Source organism: Cataglyphis hispanica, chromosome 6 (assembly GCF_021464435.1).
Source record: "Cataglyphis hispanica isolate Lineage 1 chromosome 6, ULB_Chis1_1.0, whole genome shotgun sequence".
NCBI lineage: Eukaryota > Metazoa > Arthropoda > Insecta > Hymenoptera > Formicidae > Cataglyphis > Cataglyphis hispanica.
The window spans coordinates 1777223-1797891 of record NC_065959.1 but is presented as its reverse complement, the minus strand read 5'-3'; the positions used below and the strand labels follow the sequence as shown (position 1 = coordinate 1797891).

At 26.5% G+C, this 20669-nt stretch overlaps 1 protein-coding gene across 6 annotated transcripts; it reads right to left on the bottom strand.

Annotated features, from left to right (window-relative positions):
• Window positions 1-354: 354 nt before the first annotated feature.
• On the bottom strand, window positions 355-20235 carry LOC126850661 (ABC transporter G family member 20-like). 6 transcript variants are annotated; one of them, XM_050593876.1, is made up of 15 exons: window positions 20217-20235; window positions 9055-9196; window positions 4619-4863; window positions 4289-4466; window positions 4099-4192; window positions 3815-4030; window positions 3614-3720; window positions 3128-3359; window positions 2707-2884; window positions 2349-2464; window positions 2173-2243; window positions 1984-2072; window positions 1696-1872; window positions 1514-1600; window positions 355-1084 (listed from the first exon to the last, which is right to left on the bottom strand). In XM_050593876.1, the coding sequence occupies exons 2-15, from the start codon at window positions 9156-9158 to the stop codon at window positions 873-875; spliced, it is 2106 nt and encodes a 701-aa protein (XP_050449833.1). In that variant the 5' UTR covers window positions 9159-9196; window positions 20217-20235; the 3' UTR covers window positions 355-872. The 6 variants fall into 6 exon arrangements, with proteins under 6 accessions (XP_050449833.1, XP_050449827.1, XP_050449828.1 ...); XM_050593870.1 differs by lacking the exon at window positions 20217-20235 and adding an exon at window positions 18270-18465; XM_050593871.1 differs by lacking the exon at window positions 20217-20235 and adding an exon at window positions 15789-16190.
• Window positions 20236-20669: the final 434 nt, after the last annotated feature.

Sequence of the window (20669 nt, the reverse complement as noted above, 5' to 3'; positions counted from 1 at the left end):
ATTGCACTTTTTTTTAATTTAGAATCATTAATGAGGTTACATTTAAAAACTTAAATATTGTATGGTTCAAATAATACATCTTTTTATTGATAATATAAATAATATACGTAATATACAATTAAATAATTATTTTGCCGAAACTAAATATGCATTATAAATACAGAAATGGTTTTCTATGTAAAATATTTATAATTTTTTTTTAATTTTAAAATTAATATATACATATAATATTGTTATCACAAAAAGTAATTAATTAGCTCTTTTATATTATCTTACCTTTTAACTATATTTTTTATTATTATTTAATATACATATTATATTTCTATATATATATATATATATATATATGCAGAATTTATTTGGTATTTAAAAATAAATTAAATATTTTCGAAAAAAAAATATCAAATATTTTCAATTTACATGCATTTACAAATTGGAATTACAAATAACATCAGCTTATTCTAAAAAAAAAAATTATTAATTAATAAGGCGATGCAATGAAATTTACAGACAGTTTCTATTATAAGAAAAAAAGGGAAGAAACGTGTAAAATAGAATTTTTTTAATTTGAAGAAATAAAATTTCACTTGATAGAACTTCTCGTCAAGAAAAGAAATTTTTAAACTTAAATAAAGTTAAATAAAGAAAAATATCGTATATTATATTTACTCTTTCGAAGTAAATAATTTTTCGTAATTATTCAAAGAAATAAAATATTTACTTATTCTTTTGTACCATCAAATAAATATACTTTAACTCGAGTTTGATGAAATACTTTATACCTTTATCTAACTGAATCGTATTCTTAATTAATTGCGAGGCATTGTTGTTTTTCTTTCAAATATATTTCCTTTATTTTCTAAATGCTTCTTTTAAGATTTCAATTTTAGACCGATTAATACGAAAATAAATAACATCGATATGTATGCGCAACTCACTAGAACACCAGTGAAAACTTCCTCTTTGTCCAAGGCATAACCCTTGAAAATGACCGCTCTCAAGGCTATAGAAGGCAAGGTCGTTGGCGTACAGTAGCTGAAATAGCGAAGTACATCTGGCATTCCCTCTATCGGCCATATAGATGCTATAATTTTATCAAATTACAAAAAAATATTAATATAAATGAATAATTCTTTTTTACAAAAATTTTATATATCAAATTAGGTTTATCTTGATAAACTTTATTATTCTTTCTTATATACTATTAAGAATATTATATATATATATATATATATATATATATATATATATATATATAATATATTAATATAATATTAATATATATTATATATATAAAATAATTATACATTCTATTATATATCTATTAAATTATACATTATAAATAATATTTTATATATATATATATATGTGAGAAAACAAAGTACGTAATTTTAGAAAACTTTAGCACAATACTAATAATAAATATAAATAATAATAAATAATAAATAATAAATAATAATAATAAATAAAAATAAAAAGTAATTGTCGAAATGAAGAAAACATGGAGCCTTACCGCTTATTATTATTAACGGAAAAAAACTACCAGTCGAAGCATAATTCGCCATAGTATGATCTTTGCATGTAACGGAGATGAAAAATCCTGAGAATATATTATGCTGATGAGAAATTAATTTAATTTATAACAATTTTTTTTTTATTACTTTTATTATTTTTTTCGAAATATCGTATACCTACCGTACATTAGTCCAGTAAGACCGGAAAGAAACATGATGAAGAATACAAGGATATATGACCCTTCACAGACCAAGTCCCATATAGGAAAGAATAGGATCATTGTCAATGTAACGTGGATAATTACGAGGCTAGTCTGAGTGAGAATATGAGCTAACAGGATTTCTCCGTTCTTGACACCTATCATATTTGCATGTTATTATGATAAAAATAGTAGGAAATAAGAGAGGTGAATCGATAATTAGGAAATAATTTTAGAGGAATAGTCTCTGATTAAAATAAATTATATACCTTGAACTAGACTTCGATCCCAAACACCCTCCGATCGATCTGTGATTATCAAGGAAGTGGAGACTGTGGTAGACAAAAAAAAGAGCAATCTGGAAAAGTGTAATAAATATAGTTTTAGCAAATGATTGATTATATTTATTATTTTAATTGGAATTGCGTTTACGTGCGTGTGTATGTGTATGTGCTTACATCATTATGAAACTGGGTGCGACAAAATAGTCATAACCATGATCCATATCACTATAAACCGCATCCTCGAACTAAAATTGATTAAAGTTTTGTTGTTTTATTTTCATCCCATTATAATGTTACACGTTAGAGAAAAGTTTTAATAATAATATAATAGAGCAAATATTTATACTCACTCGAATGGGTATATTGCCAAATTTTGGTGGATATTTACATTCTTTCAACACATCTTTGTAAATCTCAAAGAAACGTTCGTACAGCTTTTTCTCCATATATTGCCCAATTTGCATGTCTGTAATAAAAATCATAAACTTTGATATTTATAATTGTATTATCAATTTTAATTAATTTGCGTGCTATTAGCTAAGATATTCGGAATCTAAAATAGCTTGCTCTTAATTTATTTTCTACGTTTTTTACTCGAAATAATTTTCTTCTCTCTCTTCCTCCCTTTCTATCTCTCTCTCTCTTTCTTTCTTTTAAATTAAAAATTTCTTAAGCTTATGAAACAGTATAAATAATATATATACGTACCACCCATATCGAGAAATACGTCAATTTTACCGGACACAATATCTTCTGTCCTAGCGTTTACGAAGTCTTCAGTTCGTCTCTGTAATGCTTCAGAGAAGTTGTGATGGAAATACATCACGCCGACGAGTTCACCGTCGCGAATATCGTGAGTCGCGTCAGACATATCGTCATAAAATTTCTAAAAATGAAATTTCAATAACAGTTTTTTCTTACTCAAAAATATATAGGTTGTTAAATACATGAAAAATGTTTTTTTTTAAATATATTTTATATTAATAAATTTCAGATTATGTATCACAACGATTCGTCAAGCAACACGCATGCATCAGTGTTTTAGCAATAATATCATGTCCAAATAAATTCGCGAAAAAATGCCAAGAGAAAAGAACTATACATATGATCGATTTTCAAATCATTGTACCTGCTCTGCGATAGAATCGCCATACCCATGAAGAAATCTACAGCTGAGATTACTAAAGTGACAGGAGAAGTTCTCCTCGTCGTACAAGACACTACCGATATTGTTACCGTAATCGCAATTGCCAGCTTCGTGATTGATGATACCAATCTTCAAATTTTTCGGATCCCCACCGACTCCAATAAAAAATGAGCTGATTTGTAACAGTGGGAATATTACCGCGAAAATTATACCTCTGGAAAAATAAACTTTATTTATTATCGTTATCATTGTCACGTGAATTTCGTGCAACGATCTATAAAATTGAATTTTCCGAAGTATAATATATTTTGTATGCAACGTGTATTTGTTGTTTAAAAAAAAATTACAAAAGTCGAGATTAAAACAGTTAAAACTTCTCTTATATATATATATATATAAGAGAAGTTTTAACTGTATATATACAATACATTTCCTCCACAAGAAAGTTAATTATTTACAATTACTTACGAATAAAAGCGGAAAAATTGTATGGCATTCTTCCCCATCAAAGCCTTGAATCTTCTCGTTGGCGAGACTTTATATGCCAATCTCGCTTTGTACTCTGCGATTCGATCCTTAATATCCACAATTTATTTTTGTTTAAATATTAATGATTTACGTACATTGTTTTTTTTTATAGCAATAAAAACAGTATAAATTCATATATACTTTCATTCGTTTATAACTATCTTCCTCTTGATGACATGCGTCATCTTCCGTATTTTTGATTGGTTCGACCACCTGCGAAGCACCTGCCAACATCATACTGTTTTGTGCCTGGCACAGTCCCAGGAATGCTTCCTCCAAAGACGAGCATTGAAATCGTTCAAGCAATTCCTGCGGCGACGATTCCGCCAACAATTTACCACTTCTCATCAAACCAATCTGCGTAACGTCGAAAATATATTGAAAATATTTAACGAAATGAGATATCCGTAAAGAATGCAACTCACCACATTAGAATCTTTAGCCTCTTGAATATAATGCGTCGTAATTAACACGGTGATGCCTTCCTCCTTAGTGATCTTGGTTAGATAGATCCAAATGCTGCACAAAAAAAAATAAATTTTATAAAAATATTTTTTTACTATTTCCGATATATATGTAAAATATTCAGGTAAAGAGAGAGCAAAATCTACTTGCTTGTTGCTTAAAATTGGATCCATGCCTACAGTGGGTTCGTCCAAAATCAACAATTCGGGACAGTGAATCATCGCAGCGGCGAAGGAAACCCTCCTTTGTTGACCTCCGCTCATGTTTTTTACTAGATGATTTGCCGGGGGTAGCTGGAGCAATTCCGAGAGGAATTTCTGTCTTGTCTCTTAGAAACAATAAACGCAAGAATCGCAGCCATTTCGAGGTAACTTACGCCATAAAAGCCATAAAAGTTCGCAAACAAGCGCGAGAGATTCAAAATAGAAATTGAAACTAATTCAAGCTCATAAAATTGCTATCATATTTTTCTATTCTTACCGATCTCTTCGTCCTCGAGTCCATTAATCCTGCCGAAGTAATAGAGGGCACCGCTCATGGAGAACTCTCCGACCAAGCCTATCTCCTGCGGCATGTAGCCTACACGAGGTCCAGGGATTCCGGAGCCCTGTTGGCCTGGTTTCCCTCCCAGAACCCATATCTCTCCCGTGTCGATGTGCTTAACTCCGACGACGCAGGATAACAGGGTCGTCTTGCCGCATCCGCTTGCACCCAAGAGTCCGTATCTGTTTCGGGCAAGATAAGAGAAACAGATTGCGCTCTATCTATGATTAATCTTTCATTTTTTTAGACGACACGTAGTATCGAGCATAAATGTATACGAGAAATCTCTTGAAGATAAACCTCCGTTAGTTTCGCAGTAAATGATTTCGCGCAATAATCACTTCCCCTTATGGATATTCCCATTGAAAGTCTCATTTATCTCGCCTTATCTGTTCGCATTTTGTGCCTCGTTGAAGAACAATAGCATTTATGATTTTTCTCGCAAATTGTAATCATCTATACGGGATGGCAAGTGGCAAATCGTTAATAAAGCATTGGCCACAATCTCGGATGGCTTTGGTCATTAAATATATAACGTAACGATCGCTCGTTGGCGAAAACGATTAGCGACCGACTATCGAGTGGCACAGTGGTGCCTAGGTGTGCAAAATTTTCATTTTCAAAGGTTTGTAATGAAATGTCAAAAAATAAACTTAACACTATTATACGTTCAACGTATCTATTGATGAGACAAAAATTAAAAAAATAAAATTTTTGACAAAATTAAAATATTTGACTTTGTCCGGAAAATATTCAAATATGTTGTTATATAATTTTGATATATGTAATCATATATGTAATCATACATCTTATATCATATATATTCCGCTTAGATAACTTCTAATTCATTTGACGATTTCTATTTGATAATATACATATGTATTTGTTTTCTTAAAACGGTATCGATGTCATGTAAAAGCGAAATTCTATATGTTTGTGTGCACAAACATAGACTAAGCTTGCTAAATATTATTTTTAAAGAAGAAAATATTTTTTTTATCTAACATAACGATCAGGATAATATATGCCTTGATAATATAAATAAAAAAAAGATAGGATAAAGCAATTATCTTATCTAAATGTTTATCAAATTACTTTTATCCGAATAATAGAAAATGGTATAATACATGCTCATAAATATTAATATAAAGAACAATACACCTATGTAATCTGAAATCGTCGGCTAAGATTGGGAAATCGATCGATCTCTTTTCCCTCTTAGGCACTAGTGTGATTTTTTTCGTTCCCGTTAGATCGCGATATAACTGAAGATGATATAATCTGGCATGAGCCATAAAATCATCGGGCGAACCCGAAACTCGCTTCAGTTTCGCCGGCGGCACGATGGTTATTAATATCATCGCGATTCTGCTGCTCGCAAGAGGAATTCTCTCTTCTCTTCCAGTCCATGGATCGATATCCTTAATCGATGATGACGTGATATCGATAAATCTGCACGCGAATAAAGCGGGTGTCGGTGATGATCTCGACAAATTGATCGAGAAATTAAAAGTAAATGCAAAGCCGCAAATTTACTTGAATTTGGGAAAAAAGATTATCGAGATTGTTAACAGTGCTGATCATGAACAGGATTGTTTTGGTGAGTTTGTTTGTATTTGATATATATGTAATATTTGTAAAAATGTGTAAAATAATTGTGATTTCAGAGATTTTTGAGCGCTAATGTTTTAAGAAAGCATTTTATGACCCATGTTTATAAGAAACTTTTTGTTCAGAATTAGATTTTTTTATAATTTTTTATTATTATTTACAATTTTTAATTTATTTCAAATTTTGTTTATTTATCGCGTAATAATTTAACAAAAATAAAATGGCTGAAAATCACGATGGAAAATATATCTCTGATTTCATATATAATAATCAATACAGAACACGCAAGAAATTATAATAAAAAATTAATAAGTTGAAATTTATATTAATGTAATTGAAAAGGTTATTCTTTTTCAGAGATGAATTTCGACAAAGTGGCAACTTTGTTTGCTAACAATAGTACGACGAATGAATTCGTAAATATAAGAAAAGGCGTATCAAAAGAAATATTTTGCAGAAATATGTGTAATGCCAATTTTACAAGGAGCATGACGTCGCATCCATTTATCATAAGCAAATTAGTAAATTATTACAAATTTCATTGAGCAATTTAGCTTTTTAATATTTATAGTTTTAATTTTAATTTTTAATATTTATCGAGACAAATGAATTATCAGACTTAAAATATTTTAATTAAAATCAATAGTTTTGATTGATTCTTTTTTAATCTTTTGAACAGGTTGACAATATCAGCAAAATCTTGCGACGTGTAATATTATTGATAGAAGAACGCAGAAAGAAAATAATTAATCAAGACTCGATCCATCATGAAGATTTATATTTTGTTGTCCCTCAAGGATATCAAAATTCTATGAATATTGATCAAGAATTTGAATATTACTCACCTTCTCAGATTCTTTCTAATATCGAACTTGCCATTGAAAGAGAGAGATTAAAATCAGGAAGTGACTTGTTCTTCGAATATACTAAGTCGATTCAAGATAGTTTGTCACGTTTAATCAGATTGTTCGATGTAAAATGGCGACACTTGCACGATGATTTTGATGACAGTTTTAGATGGAGACTCTTAAATTTACAAAAACAAGCAGAATTTCTTCTACAAATTCTAATCAAAGAGAACCAACAACAACATGCTGAAAAGAGTAAAAATTCTGCGAATAATTTTTCAAAAGATAAAAGCAGAAACGGCATTTCAAACGACAAAGAAATCAAAATTAAGAAAACAACGACGTTAAATGTAGAAAAGATAAATAATTTTCATAAATCTGATAAGACTGAGATGGTTAAGAATAAAACCCAAAGAACAGACAAAAATATAACGAATAATAAACTCGCGTCTATAATTGAAACGCGAATTATGAGTTCACAATTATTAAAAAATATCAATAGCCCTAGTTCTAAGAATAAAAATTCTTCTGCTATAAATGCTAATAATTTAAACAATCAAAACTTTATAATAAATAAATCTACCAAAGTTAAAAGTGAATTGAATAATCAAGAAGTTTCAAAAACGAACAAATTCGCAAAGATTTTTCATGACAAATTCTTCGCTGGATTAGAAGAGCGTGGAAACCGGTCTAGCGAGGCAATGGAACGTGCAATTTTATCAGGCAAAAACATCACTTCAAAAAGTATCGAAAAAGGAGAACAAAATAAAGTACACGTAATGCTTCATAAATCCTCGAAAACAAATGTAACAGATAAAAAGATCCCTTCTCGAAGAACGTTACAAATTCTCGGTCCCTTGGATGAGAGCAAAGGTAAAAAACAAAAAATTCATCACGCGTCAATAAAGAAAATCGAAAAAAATTCACATGAAAATGTAAAGGCAAGGATAAATGATATATCGGCGATGGATGAGATTCTAGAAGCGGTAGGTGAAGTCTTACCGGAAAATGTGGAAATATCAAGAAGACTGAAAAGAACGATTCCTGGGATGTCCTGATGTCAGGGCACTGCGAGAAGAAAATCTCGAAAAATTTCTCAGGATTTTCAGAAAACACGTCGACAATGATGATTGATTCTGGTAATAAACGATCAGATCTTAAATGTTAGCCTGTTTCAACCCACTCGCATACACACATATACACATACATTCGATTTTACAAAAAAAAAATCTATGACGTTCTAACGTATTTTTGGGAGTTAATTATATGCGCAAAAGTGTTGAACAGTATTTGAACACATATGCTGTGATACATTTTTATTCCCTTATTATTGGATTCTAATTTAGGTAAATATAGAAAATATTTGAGAATGTAATGAATAAACCTATATACAGGTCACAATAAAATATCGCGAAATATTAAACTATTTTAATTTGACTGTAAGAATGCGAAATTATAAAACTCCGTGATAGAATCCAAAGAATTCTTTGTCTGAACGTTGGTTGTTAGAAAGATACACGATTATCAGTGTCGGTTATTGTGCAATTCACGGCAATTTAAGCAATCGGTGAATGTACATGGAAAAGTGCGTGACGACAATTTTCAGGTCACTTTCAACGAGTCAATGGACGGAGCAATTGAAATAATATTAGCTTTATATGAGAAGTATATCGTACAAAGATGATGATTTTTTTTTTTTTGTATTTGTCGAATAATGTTAAAAATTACTCAAATAATATATTTTTAAATCGATACGATTGTTGCTTTATTGTATCTTTTTTTCAAAAAAGACACGGTGAGCATCTTTTTCAACTTTTTTCTTGCGAAACCTTAATTGCATTTAATTGATTTAATGCAAAACTCGATAGAGAAATGATTAAGTTTTGATAAATTCAATAAATAGTGATTACTTACATGGTACCCTTCGGGACAGTCATGTTCAGACCGTTGAGTATTGGTTTCTCCGGTACATAAAACTTGACAGCATTTCTCACGATCACTGCATTTTGCTGCACCATCTTGCGAAACGACGAGGACTGTTCATTCAGCGATCGAACTGTAATATATTTTGGATGATGGAAACACTGGCTAATCTTCTCTCAAACGACTAGTATTTCAAAACGTTATTGTAAAAACAAAAAAGAAAAATAATAGAGAAAAACTGTTTCAAAATTTTTCTAACTTTTATAGATTGATGTCTTTAATTTTTATTTTGGAAATACTTTTATTATTTAATTAATTTTATTTTTTATTATTTCACAAGATTTATACATGCTGGCGATGTCATATGAAGGGCGAGTCTACTTATATATGTATCAATCTTAATAGATTTATTTATAGTTTCTTAATAGTTTCTTAATAGATTTTCATTTTTAATAAACAAAATTTTTATTTCTAATAAACACAGAACAAATAAACTCTGCGGCAATGAACTAAATAATGAGAAAATGATTGAAAGGAAATATGAAAAATTTTTTAATGAATCATATATGTGTTTGCTGAAGTAATAAATGCCAAAATGTGATTTATCCCAGTTCTTTCAGAGACAATGCTAAAAAAAAGAAGCAAGAACAATGGAAGTTGCTAATGTAATTCTTTTTTTTTTTGCTGACTTGAATTTATTGTTTCGACGAAGGTGAAATGACAAAGTACCTTTTTTATTTGCAATAAACAGCGAATATAATTGTTGTGGAATTTATCAATTCAGTTGGCAATAATTAAATTGATGAAAGAAACATCAGTGGATTGTATTTATTGCACAGAGAATACTCACTAAAATTCTCAAAAACATGAATTGCAATTAATTAATTTCTAGAAAAATTAAATAATACTACAAAATAATATGGATATTGAATCAAAATTATTATTCTTGTCAGATTTTTTCAGGTCATTAAAGTTATTAGGTTCAATTAAAATACAATTAGTAAATGTTAATAAAAACTTATTTTTTGCATATCATATATTTTACATAACATATTGTAAAATTAAATTACACATATTTTTGAATAACAACAAAATGTTTGATAATGATGACTCTGATGTGTATCTGTAATAGCGATCTTTAAAGAATATTGGATAGCGTGACGATAATATTATAATTACTGTGTATAAATTATTAATGTGACAGATGTAATTTCCATAAATCTAGAGATTTGCAGTAGATATAATTTCCATAAATCTAGAGATTTGCAGTAGATATAATTTCCATAAATCTAGAGATTTCACAAAAATTGCAAGATAAAAAAATATTTTAGCTATGTTCGATAGAAATAAACATTGTTTTATTCATAAGGAGAATCTTGCTGTCAACTTGGGATCCTAATTCTAAATATTTACAAACGAATTTCTTCGTTTTATTTCGGATTTTCTAACATGGCAAAAACGGTGGTGAAATTTATTTTCGCTAATGGATAATAGCTACTCTTTATATATTATCGAGAAAAATCACAAGAAATGCCATATCTCTTATACCTTATTACTTGTGTTTTGAACTAAATATGAAGAAATATGATGTGAATGATATATCTTTTATTTTAGTAATACATTAAATTTACTTGTAATTATGTACAAAAAACATTTCACGGTAATAAAGAATATAAAGTACATTATAAAAAAAATATTCAAAATGAAAAATTTTTTTGCATATGCTGGATTTTGTAAATCATGGCTTTGAATGACAATTCCAACAATTCAGAGAAAGTCTCTATCAAAATATCAAAAATAAAATAGATTTCTTTAAAATAAATAAATTTAGAAAAAGATGTTTGAAACAGTTAGTGATTAATTAATTTTTAATTTATTGATGATAGATGATGACATAAGTTTATTTTCCAATGTTAATTTATAATTTTTAATTATGTTTGTTTTGTCCAAAAGCCTCAAAATCTATTTTTGAATATTTAGAATTCGATTTATAAATTGATTTTTCTTGTCAGTCGATTTTATTTTCTTTTAATGTCATTCATATAAATACTTTGTATTTTTCATATAGATTCACTTTCTATCACATATAATCTCATTTTAATAGTGTAATAGAATGAGATTTTCATTTTTAATGTTTATAAACTTTTTGATTATTAGTTTATAAGCCTTGATTATTAATTCACTACATTATTTATGACGTTGATATTTATATATTATATAATATTTATATAATATATATATATATATATATATATATATATATATATATATATACGATTATATCGCATATAATTTGAATTATATCAATATCCAATTCCAATTATATCCAAATATCCAAATATCCAATTATACCAATATCAATTGGATTAAATCATATTACTTTAAGAAGTATAAAGTTTTATTCAATAAATTAATCAAATTCTATGTTATTTAATAAAAAAAATTATCTTTAATTTTGTTAAGCTTATAATTTAATTTTTCTTTATTAAAAAATATTGTGCAAATATGTGTTTAAATAATGTATGTGTAACTTTTCATTATATCTTGATTGATTAATTTAATCTTGTTAAGAAACATTTTTTGATATTTTATTCTCTTTATTTTAAAATTGATTTAAATTACACACAGAGCACATTGTATCGTTTTTATATTTTATTATAACTTATATTTGTTTTTTATTATATTATTATTTGATATATATGTTAGATATTTGTATCTAATGTACCACTAATCTATGTAATACATATCAGACTGATCAAACTTGCAACATTGTTTTCCTTTTCTAGGAAGCACTTGAAATGTATGCAAATTTTCTTTTGATACAATTTCTTCTTTAAAAATATTTTCCCAATCACAAAGGAAACAATTCAATTAATTATCAGAAATTAAGAACAAAGTTATTGTTTCACAGTTCACTGAGATGTTCTTCCAACTGTTTTAAAGATCATACATTGGATTAATTGTCACAAATAAAATGTCATAAAATATGTATTAACAAAAAAATACGAATTATATAAAATATTGTGTATATTATAGAGTTTTAGAGCATTATTGTGTATATTTAAAGAAATTTCAAAGAGCTTATTATATGCGATTATTATACATTCTTTGTAGATTTTATAGAGAGGAATTCACTAGTACGCACTACGCGAAGACTGACGGCTTTCTAAACATGCCTGCTTTTTAATACAGTACGATTTATCCCCACGCACATATATAGTAATGATTGAAAAGCATAATTAATTCGTATCTTTGCAATTCAAATAGAAGCATTTATTTATATTCAATTGTTATGTAACTTATTACGTATAATATTTTATTAATATAACTCAACTATTTTTCCAACTGCGATGCTCTAATAATATGAAAAGGTCAATATTATTAATTTAGATATTTTTAGGTATAATTTTATACTTTTAAAAAAATTATATTTTTTGTTAATCAATTAAATTTTGTTTCGCAAATATAAATATACAAGTATAAAAATAATATCAAACATAAATACTGAAGATTATATTTTATCTTTAAGATTGAAGATAAAATATAATTTTTAATATTTATATTTGCTTTTGAATTATTAAATGTATTTATTCTTTTATGTTAGAAGATAAAATATAATCTTGAATATTTATATTTGCTTTTAAATTATTAAATTTATTTATTCCTCTATGTTCATACGATATATTATTGAATCTTTACTTAAAAAATAATGTATTCTGAAAGTTATATTTTTGTAATGCTTTCATGTCACATGTAATGCTCAATCCATTAAAAGTGCAATGTCGTTCATCGTTTATCCGACATCTGAACGATTGAGAGGAATTAAAAGTCAATTTTTATGCAATATTGTCTTATTATTTTTATATGTTTTGTATTGTCTACGATTATCTAAATTGATTGTAAATTTTTTTTTTATTATTTTTAGTAATAAATGTAATACAAATTCGAACAAATAGTAAAAATTATATGTGAAAAAATTAAAAATTCATTCATTGTTGTCATCATCATCACCTATATTCAAAATATATGAATATTTATGAGATATTTTCACATAGAACAGTGCGTTGACAGGTGCTTTTATTATTAGGCATAAAACATAAGAGAAAAAAAATATTAAAACTAGAAATAAATAATATTAAATATTAGGAAGAGCTATTTGTAATTATTTTACTTTAAACAAGAAAACGGAATAGATTAGTTTTTTAATTCATAATGTGTTAATCTATTGTATTTTATTTTTGTTTTGAAATAAAATAATTCTAATCTCCTAATATTTTTTAATATTTATTTCTATTTTCTTTACGAGTAATATACATTTTTATATGATTATTCTTTTTTTAATTGCTTTCTATTTAATAAAATTAGTAAAATTCTTTTTTTAATTTTGTCATGACTACAATCTCTAAACAAAGTTATTTAAAGACCAAAACCTGATTATTAAAATTTACTGACATTTATAAATTTTAATCTTGACGAAGCATTTAAATATAATTAATTATAATTGATTTGATGTTTAAATTATGTTAAAATACTAGTTAAAAATTTGCCAATAATTTTTATTATTTTAATATCGATTGGATTAGAATCTCAGCTTTACTTTAATATTTGATTTTTGATGTCATAATAATTCGACATTACATTTCAACTATATACTTCTAACTGAGAAGTATATTACATGAATCGTTTGTCACAAAAGACATAAGTCTTTTACAAAAAATTATTTTGTTTCTGTAAATAGTGCGAGTTTTTAAAAATGAACTTTTGTGAAAAGAATATATATATATATATATATATATATATATATATATATATATATATATAAGAGGTTTTACTCTACGATTTTTTAAAGTAGGATACGGCATTACAGAAACTGTTTGTAGTCACTGTATATATAGAAAAAAGTTGTTTAGTATCGGACGTTGCTTAATAAGAGATATTTTCCTTGTTCTTACTATTAAATGACAAATAATTATAATAGTTATTATTTAAAGCTTCATTAGCTATTTTTAACAAGAGATTTTAGACAGAATTAATTCACAATTATTTAATCAGAAATAATTCCCGGATATAGTTGTTGTGCTACTGCTTATTGCTGGGTTCTGTTCAATTTATTCGATGAGTAATATTCGAATGTAAACAGTTACAAATTTGCAATTTTAATGAAGCATTTTTGATTCTTGATATCATTCAAGAATGTTCTGGATGTATAATAGTGGCAAAAAAATGGTCAAAATTAAAAAGAAAACATGTTTCTTACGTTTATACTGTTTGAAAAATTAAAAAAATAAATCCGGGTTATGAAAAAAATTAAAGTATCACTAAATAATATAGATTTTGATATCTTCGTAAAAGAAAATAGTTGTAATTAATATTTTTCCTAATTTATGGCAAAAACTTTTGATTATGGATACTCTCTGAAATCAACTGCAAAAAAACAATGAGTAATTTGCAGAAAGAGAGAAAAATACAATAATAATTTTCTACAATTTTTAGTAAACAATTTTTGAATGAATAAGTGGATCTAAATCAAATTTTGCACAAATATTTATTAGAATTTCCTTAATATATGTGAACATATTTATTTCATTGGTAATATTTTTTTTCTTGTCAAATTTGTCAATAAGTTACAGTAGGCAAATTTCCATCCAAGAATCAATAGTAATTTTAAATTTATATAATTTTCAAACCGTTAAAAGAATTGTGCTCAGTTTTTGCACAAATATTCAGAAGAAAGTATATTCTGTTCTGGAAAAACTGGTATGCGAATTATTTACCGTTAGGAGAATCTTTTTATAACGGAAGTTAGTTGGAATCAGCTGCATAGATAGGACGTATTGCATGTGCAAGAGTGTAGTCTCTAAAATAATGCCAGAAAATGTATAATTTTAGGTCGATGCATTTGTGCCATGATGTTCTCAAAAATTCAAAAAATTCTATTGTAAGAAATAAATTATGACAAAATTTTTTATATTGGTAAATCTTGCTTAAATTAAAAATAGATCTCATTTGTAATATTTAATAAAAATTTAATGGTTAATTATTTTTATATAAAGTTTTTATTTTTATATAAAGTTTTTAATAAACAACCAGGAAAAATTGAAGAAAAATTGCAGAGGAAATTATTAACATATTATTTTATATATAAAAAAAATATTAAAGTGTGTATATTTAAGAAAAAGCATGTATGCATATGTATGAATATTGTAATTTTATTAATTAAAATAACTGACATTAATACTTTTAGTATTTATGCATGTATATATATAATATATTATAAATATGTTATTAATATATCTAGAGTAATATATAGAATTTAAATATCAAATGTGCAATAATCTTTTTTATAGTGGAATAATGTTAACATAAAAAAAGGAATGCAAGGCGTCTTGTTAAATCTAAATCCACGTCTCGTTAAGTCTAAATCCAATAATTTTACGAATTGCATAGATAAGAAGAGAGAAAGAAAAAAACAAAAGTAATTTATTGTTTTAATATAATGTTTGTAGAATATAATTGTAATTATGTATGTAGAAAAATTGTGTTAATTATATCGTTAAAAAATTCTGTTTAATTTGACAAATTCTGTTTAATCTAAACAAAATTAAGAAATAAATCTGAAGAATAGCAAAACAAAATATCTGATAATGTTTTTCACACTCTTTATCTTGTCTATCATTTTCTTTATTTTTTTCATTGTCAGTAAAAGTAAAATTTTTCATAGTCACCTTTTGGATTCCTGCGCATTTTCATAAACAACGATGATTTATAGGAGAAGAGGTTGACCTTTTCGATTGCGCGGTGATATTGATTATATCGAAAAACTTTCTCTTGTAAAGTTAATTAATCATTAACAAATTATGCTACTATCATGAGAGAAGTTTACAGTATCTCGCATAATAACGTAATAATGCAGTTTCCGAAAATGTGGAACACTTTCACACCATAGCAAAGTTATTCTCATTGACGTTCCATTTGCTTTCGATTTAATAAGCAAGCGCTTATTGTTTTTTTTAAGACTTTCTCGCGCGCGCGCTGTTCGTTTTGGTTGCACGTGTTATTATATGAAGCACATAACGTGTATTTTATTATTTTCTTATTTATTATTGTTAACATAATCATCATCGTTCCAACTAATCTAATGTAACATCAGCAAATTATTAAAAAAAAAGATATTAAATAAAAATGTTTTTCACATGATAAAAAAGAATATTAAATTTGCGGAAAAAAATCATGATTCAAATACTATACATAAATATTAATCCCTTGAAATTAGTTTAATACCCACATGTGATTGTATCGGTTTTAATTCTACCATTAATTCTCCAGATTTTTAAAATGTACAGATTAAAATACTTCATAAGCTAATGAAGATTTTGAAAGTGAAAATAATTTAAATTACATATAAATATAAATTTTTCAGAAATTTTAATAAATCGTATAATATTTGATAAAAGAAAGAAAAAAGAAATTAAACATCTAATATCAAAAAAAATTTTAATAAGCTTTTAATTCTACTTTTAACTTTGCAGAAAATTTCAAGATAGCTTTGTTAACAAAATTTGATAAATATCATAGATTTTTAAGATAATTTTATCAACAATATTGTTGCATTTTTAGAAATAGCACTATGTACGAAGTGTACTGTATGATATCGCAAATAATTTAATCGAACGTTCCGTCCGTCGCACAAGCCCAGCGAAGACTGTATTTGACCCCGATTTAGTAGCGCATTAGATTTACCCGGAATACTGGTAATGGCAATATATAGAGGTGGGGATCTATGGATTGATACATAGTACATTCTTTAAAAATTTTATAACTGCCTACGCTTTGTAAGATATTGCGACATTGAGTAAAATATATCCCTTGTACGATGGTTAAGCAATTTTTAAATAATTCATGGAGAAGTAATATATATATATATATATATATATATATATATATATATATTAAATTATAAAAAATCTACAATATAATTTAGTTTCTTCGAATAATAAATTTTTTGCATTCTTAAAATAAATTTAAAGTAAATAAATTTAAAGTAATTATAAATCTATTTTAAAAGCAGATCAGATAATCATGCTAGTGATTAGAAATCAATTCTGTATTTAATTCGTTGAAGAGAAAGAACGTTTAATCATATGAAGCCTTCGAGACTCGAGAAAAGATTTTTTTTTTCAGATCAACGAGAAAATGGATTAAATAATTAAAAATTATAAAATATTTTTTATTTTATAACTATTTTTATTTTATTTTATTTTTTTAGTAGTTTTAATATTAGATGAATTATTTTCTTGTAGTACATTGATTAACATTTATTATAAATATATATTCTTTCGCATTAATGATCAGACCATGGAACATTTTGTATTTTTAATTTTATTATTCAGGAATTACAAAAAATACTTTGCATTATTTTGAATTATTATAATTGTTAGGCAGGAAGTAATATACGCACAATCTGATTACAAAAATCTTTTATTAAATGCATTAAATGCATATAAAATATCTTTGAACTTTTTAAGAACATTTTTTAGAACTTCTTCCATAATTCAATAAAACATAGATGAATGCGAAATGCAACGCTTGACAACAAAGTATTGATAAAATACATCAGGCATGATATATCATCTCTTATTTTAATGTCTTTTAAAATTAATTTTTTTCAAATTTGATAAATGGGTACATATTTGTGGTACATAAAAAAAATTATTTTTGAGCATAAATTAGTAGAATGAACGTAATTTCATTTATCTCGTCATCACATTCATTATGTAATGTTTTTTTTTAAAGCATAGAATAAAAAATAAAAAAAATATAAAAAGACACTAGTAACGGGTTAAAGTTGAAACTTGAAGATTTAAAATGCTTTTTTAGTTTTTTATCTATGATTTTTCATTTAACTTCAGCGGTTTGAAAATAGCATTATATTTAGGATATGAAAAGTATTTCCTATTTTTCTTTTAAGCATAGTTTACATTACATTAGTAGTACAGTTTATAGTACAGTATTATAAAATTAATATTCTTTTATAATATATATATATATATATATATATATATGCTCTGTATATTATACTTGTTTATTTAGAAAATTGAGAAAGAAAGAAGAATTTAGAAAACAAGAAATTAATTACTCTAAAGAATATTGCTCAAAAGAAAACTCATTCTAATAGATGACAAAGGTAGAGAAAAGATATTGTGAACCTCCGAAAGGATCCAAACTGTGTGCAGCTTGTGTCAGAGTTGTCATTGTTTAAGAGTTAATAATTTAAAATAACATATAAATAGACTTAAGACCACAGCACAAATTGTTTTCAACAGTTTTGCAAATCATTGATTATTTTTATTACAAAGTGTATACTTGTAATATTTAAGCACATTTATATCTGTTCTCCTGAATTATCTCCGAATTACACACTCGACCTATCCGCAAACTTTTCCCGACTCGATCAAGAACTGTATAAAATATGCATGTACTGTCAGTTTTGTAAGGAAACAACCTCGATTTGCGAAAGTGGGGATAAAGGGAAAGAATCGTTGAACGCAAGATAGACAACGTAAGTGGGGATAAAGAGAAAGATCGTTGTACACGAAATTTACGCTATTATTTATCAACAAGTACTATTTATGCAAATCTTGGGAATTATACTCTTAGGTAGATATAACATATATGAACAAATTCTTTTCGAGAATCATTTATTGAACTATGAAAAGCAAAATTCCAGCTTTATCTCAGGACATCTAAATTTCTCAAGTCAATTTGCGGTGTAATCATATATATATATATATATATATATATATATATATATATATATATAATAACACAAAAATCAAATAAAATCATTATAAATAAATTTCAAGATTCATCCGTTGAATCGTGTCGCATTTTAAGATTAAAATCTCAGCTCGTTTGCGATTAGTAAACTAACTATTTAAAGTCTAATTTAACTAAAGTTCTAATTTAACTTAATTATTATTTCAGATATAGGAAACATAAAATATGAAATATATTGAAAAAAAATAAATAAATAATATTTTCATATAGTTTAATTATTAATCTTTAGCACATGTTCAAACTGTCAAAACAATTTCTGGGATGATGATTGCTTCTTGTACAAAATACATCAGCACAAACAAGCAAAGAAGCAAATTACTATTAAATATTCAGTAATTTACTTGCACAGAAATTAATCCAGTTGAATTTTATACTTATAAATATATGACTTTTTTGCTCTCGTTTTGCATTTTATATTGGCAGCTTGATTTCAAATTATACAAATTACTGACTGCGCAAGTGAAATAAAAAAAACGTGATCGTTGCATCATGTTTTTGCAAAATATTTAAATTTTAAATCATAAAACAATATAAATATGCATAGTAGAATATCCTAGATTTGCATATAATTGACAAAATGAATTCAAGACATTAGAAAAAGATTTTCTATTTGACACATGCGAGATATATCAAAACAGAAACGATCAGTAAAACGAGATGTAAGTTAATTCGGACAATTACGTAATCACTCTTGCATAAAAAGTTATTATGAAAATGAATTATATGTTTTATATACTAAATATGCAGTACGCAATGTATTTGATAATTTCTGCTGATTAGTTTCTTTATTCATAAAGGATATTTTATTATTAAACGATGATAAGATCATTTGTTTTATAATTTTAAAATTAAATCAATGAAAAATTAAACACTTTTAATCTCTTTGAAATCTCTTTAAAATATATTTTTTAATTTTAATTATGAATTTTATGCTGTTATTGGATTATTAAAATGAATATTGTTCAAATATTGTCTAAATACTATTAAAAAGCTAAACGCTTCTTATTTTTCACGAATGTTTTCTTTATGTCTGTGATCTATTACTGAAAATATAAGTATTCTATAAAGTATTCTAAATATTAAATATTAAATTTCTTTTTATAATTTTTCTAAATATAAAAAATTATAACAGAAGTTTTAAATTTTATCTAAAAAATCTTGAATTTATTTATATAAATCATTTCTTAACTATTGTTGCGTCCGCGCGTCGACTTCGAATTTTATCGAATCGCGCACGTCACAATCCGCACAATCCGCTCCGCGTCGTAAATAACAACACTTATTATAAATAACAGAAGAAACTTTAATATACGAACAGAATACAGAATACACAAAACAGAACAGATAAACTCGATGCAAAAGGAGAACGGGATCAATCGCGAAAACGTTCGCACGGAATCGAATCCGCCGCGAGATTATGATGGCGACTTAAAACATCCAAATGTCAGCCATTATTATAAACATCTCCTTTAGCGACGAGTCAGGGAATCATCTCCCGAAGATGGTACAGCACACCAACACAGGCGACACGCAGGGATGGACAAACAGAAGGCGGACGTAACACTATTATAAGATATTGAATTGTCAAAATATGCCATCTCCACGATAATAGCTACTCATAAAGTAAGCGAGAGAACCAATCAGCATCACAAAAAAGAAATAACAATGTTAATAACATGTTTTTTTAAGAGCTACTAACATTCCAAAACGTACACTCCGAGGAAAATTTTACTCGATGGCCGTTCCGAAACTATCTTTAATCTTTTTGC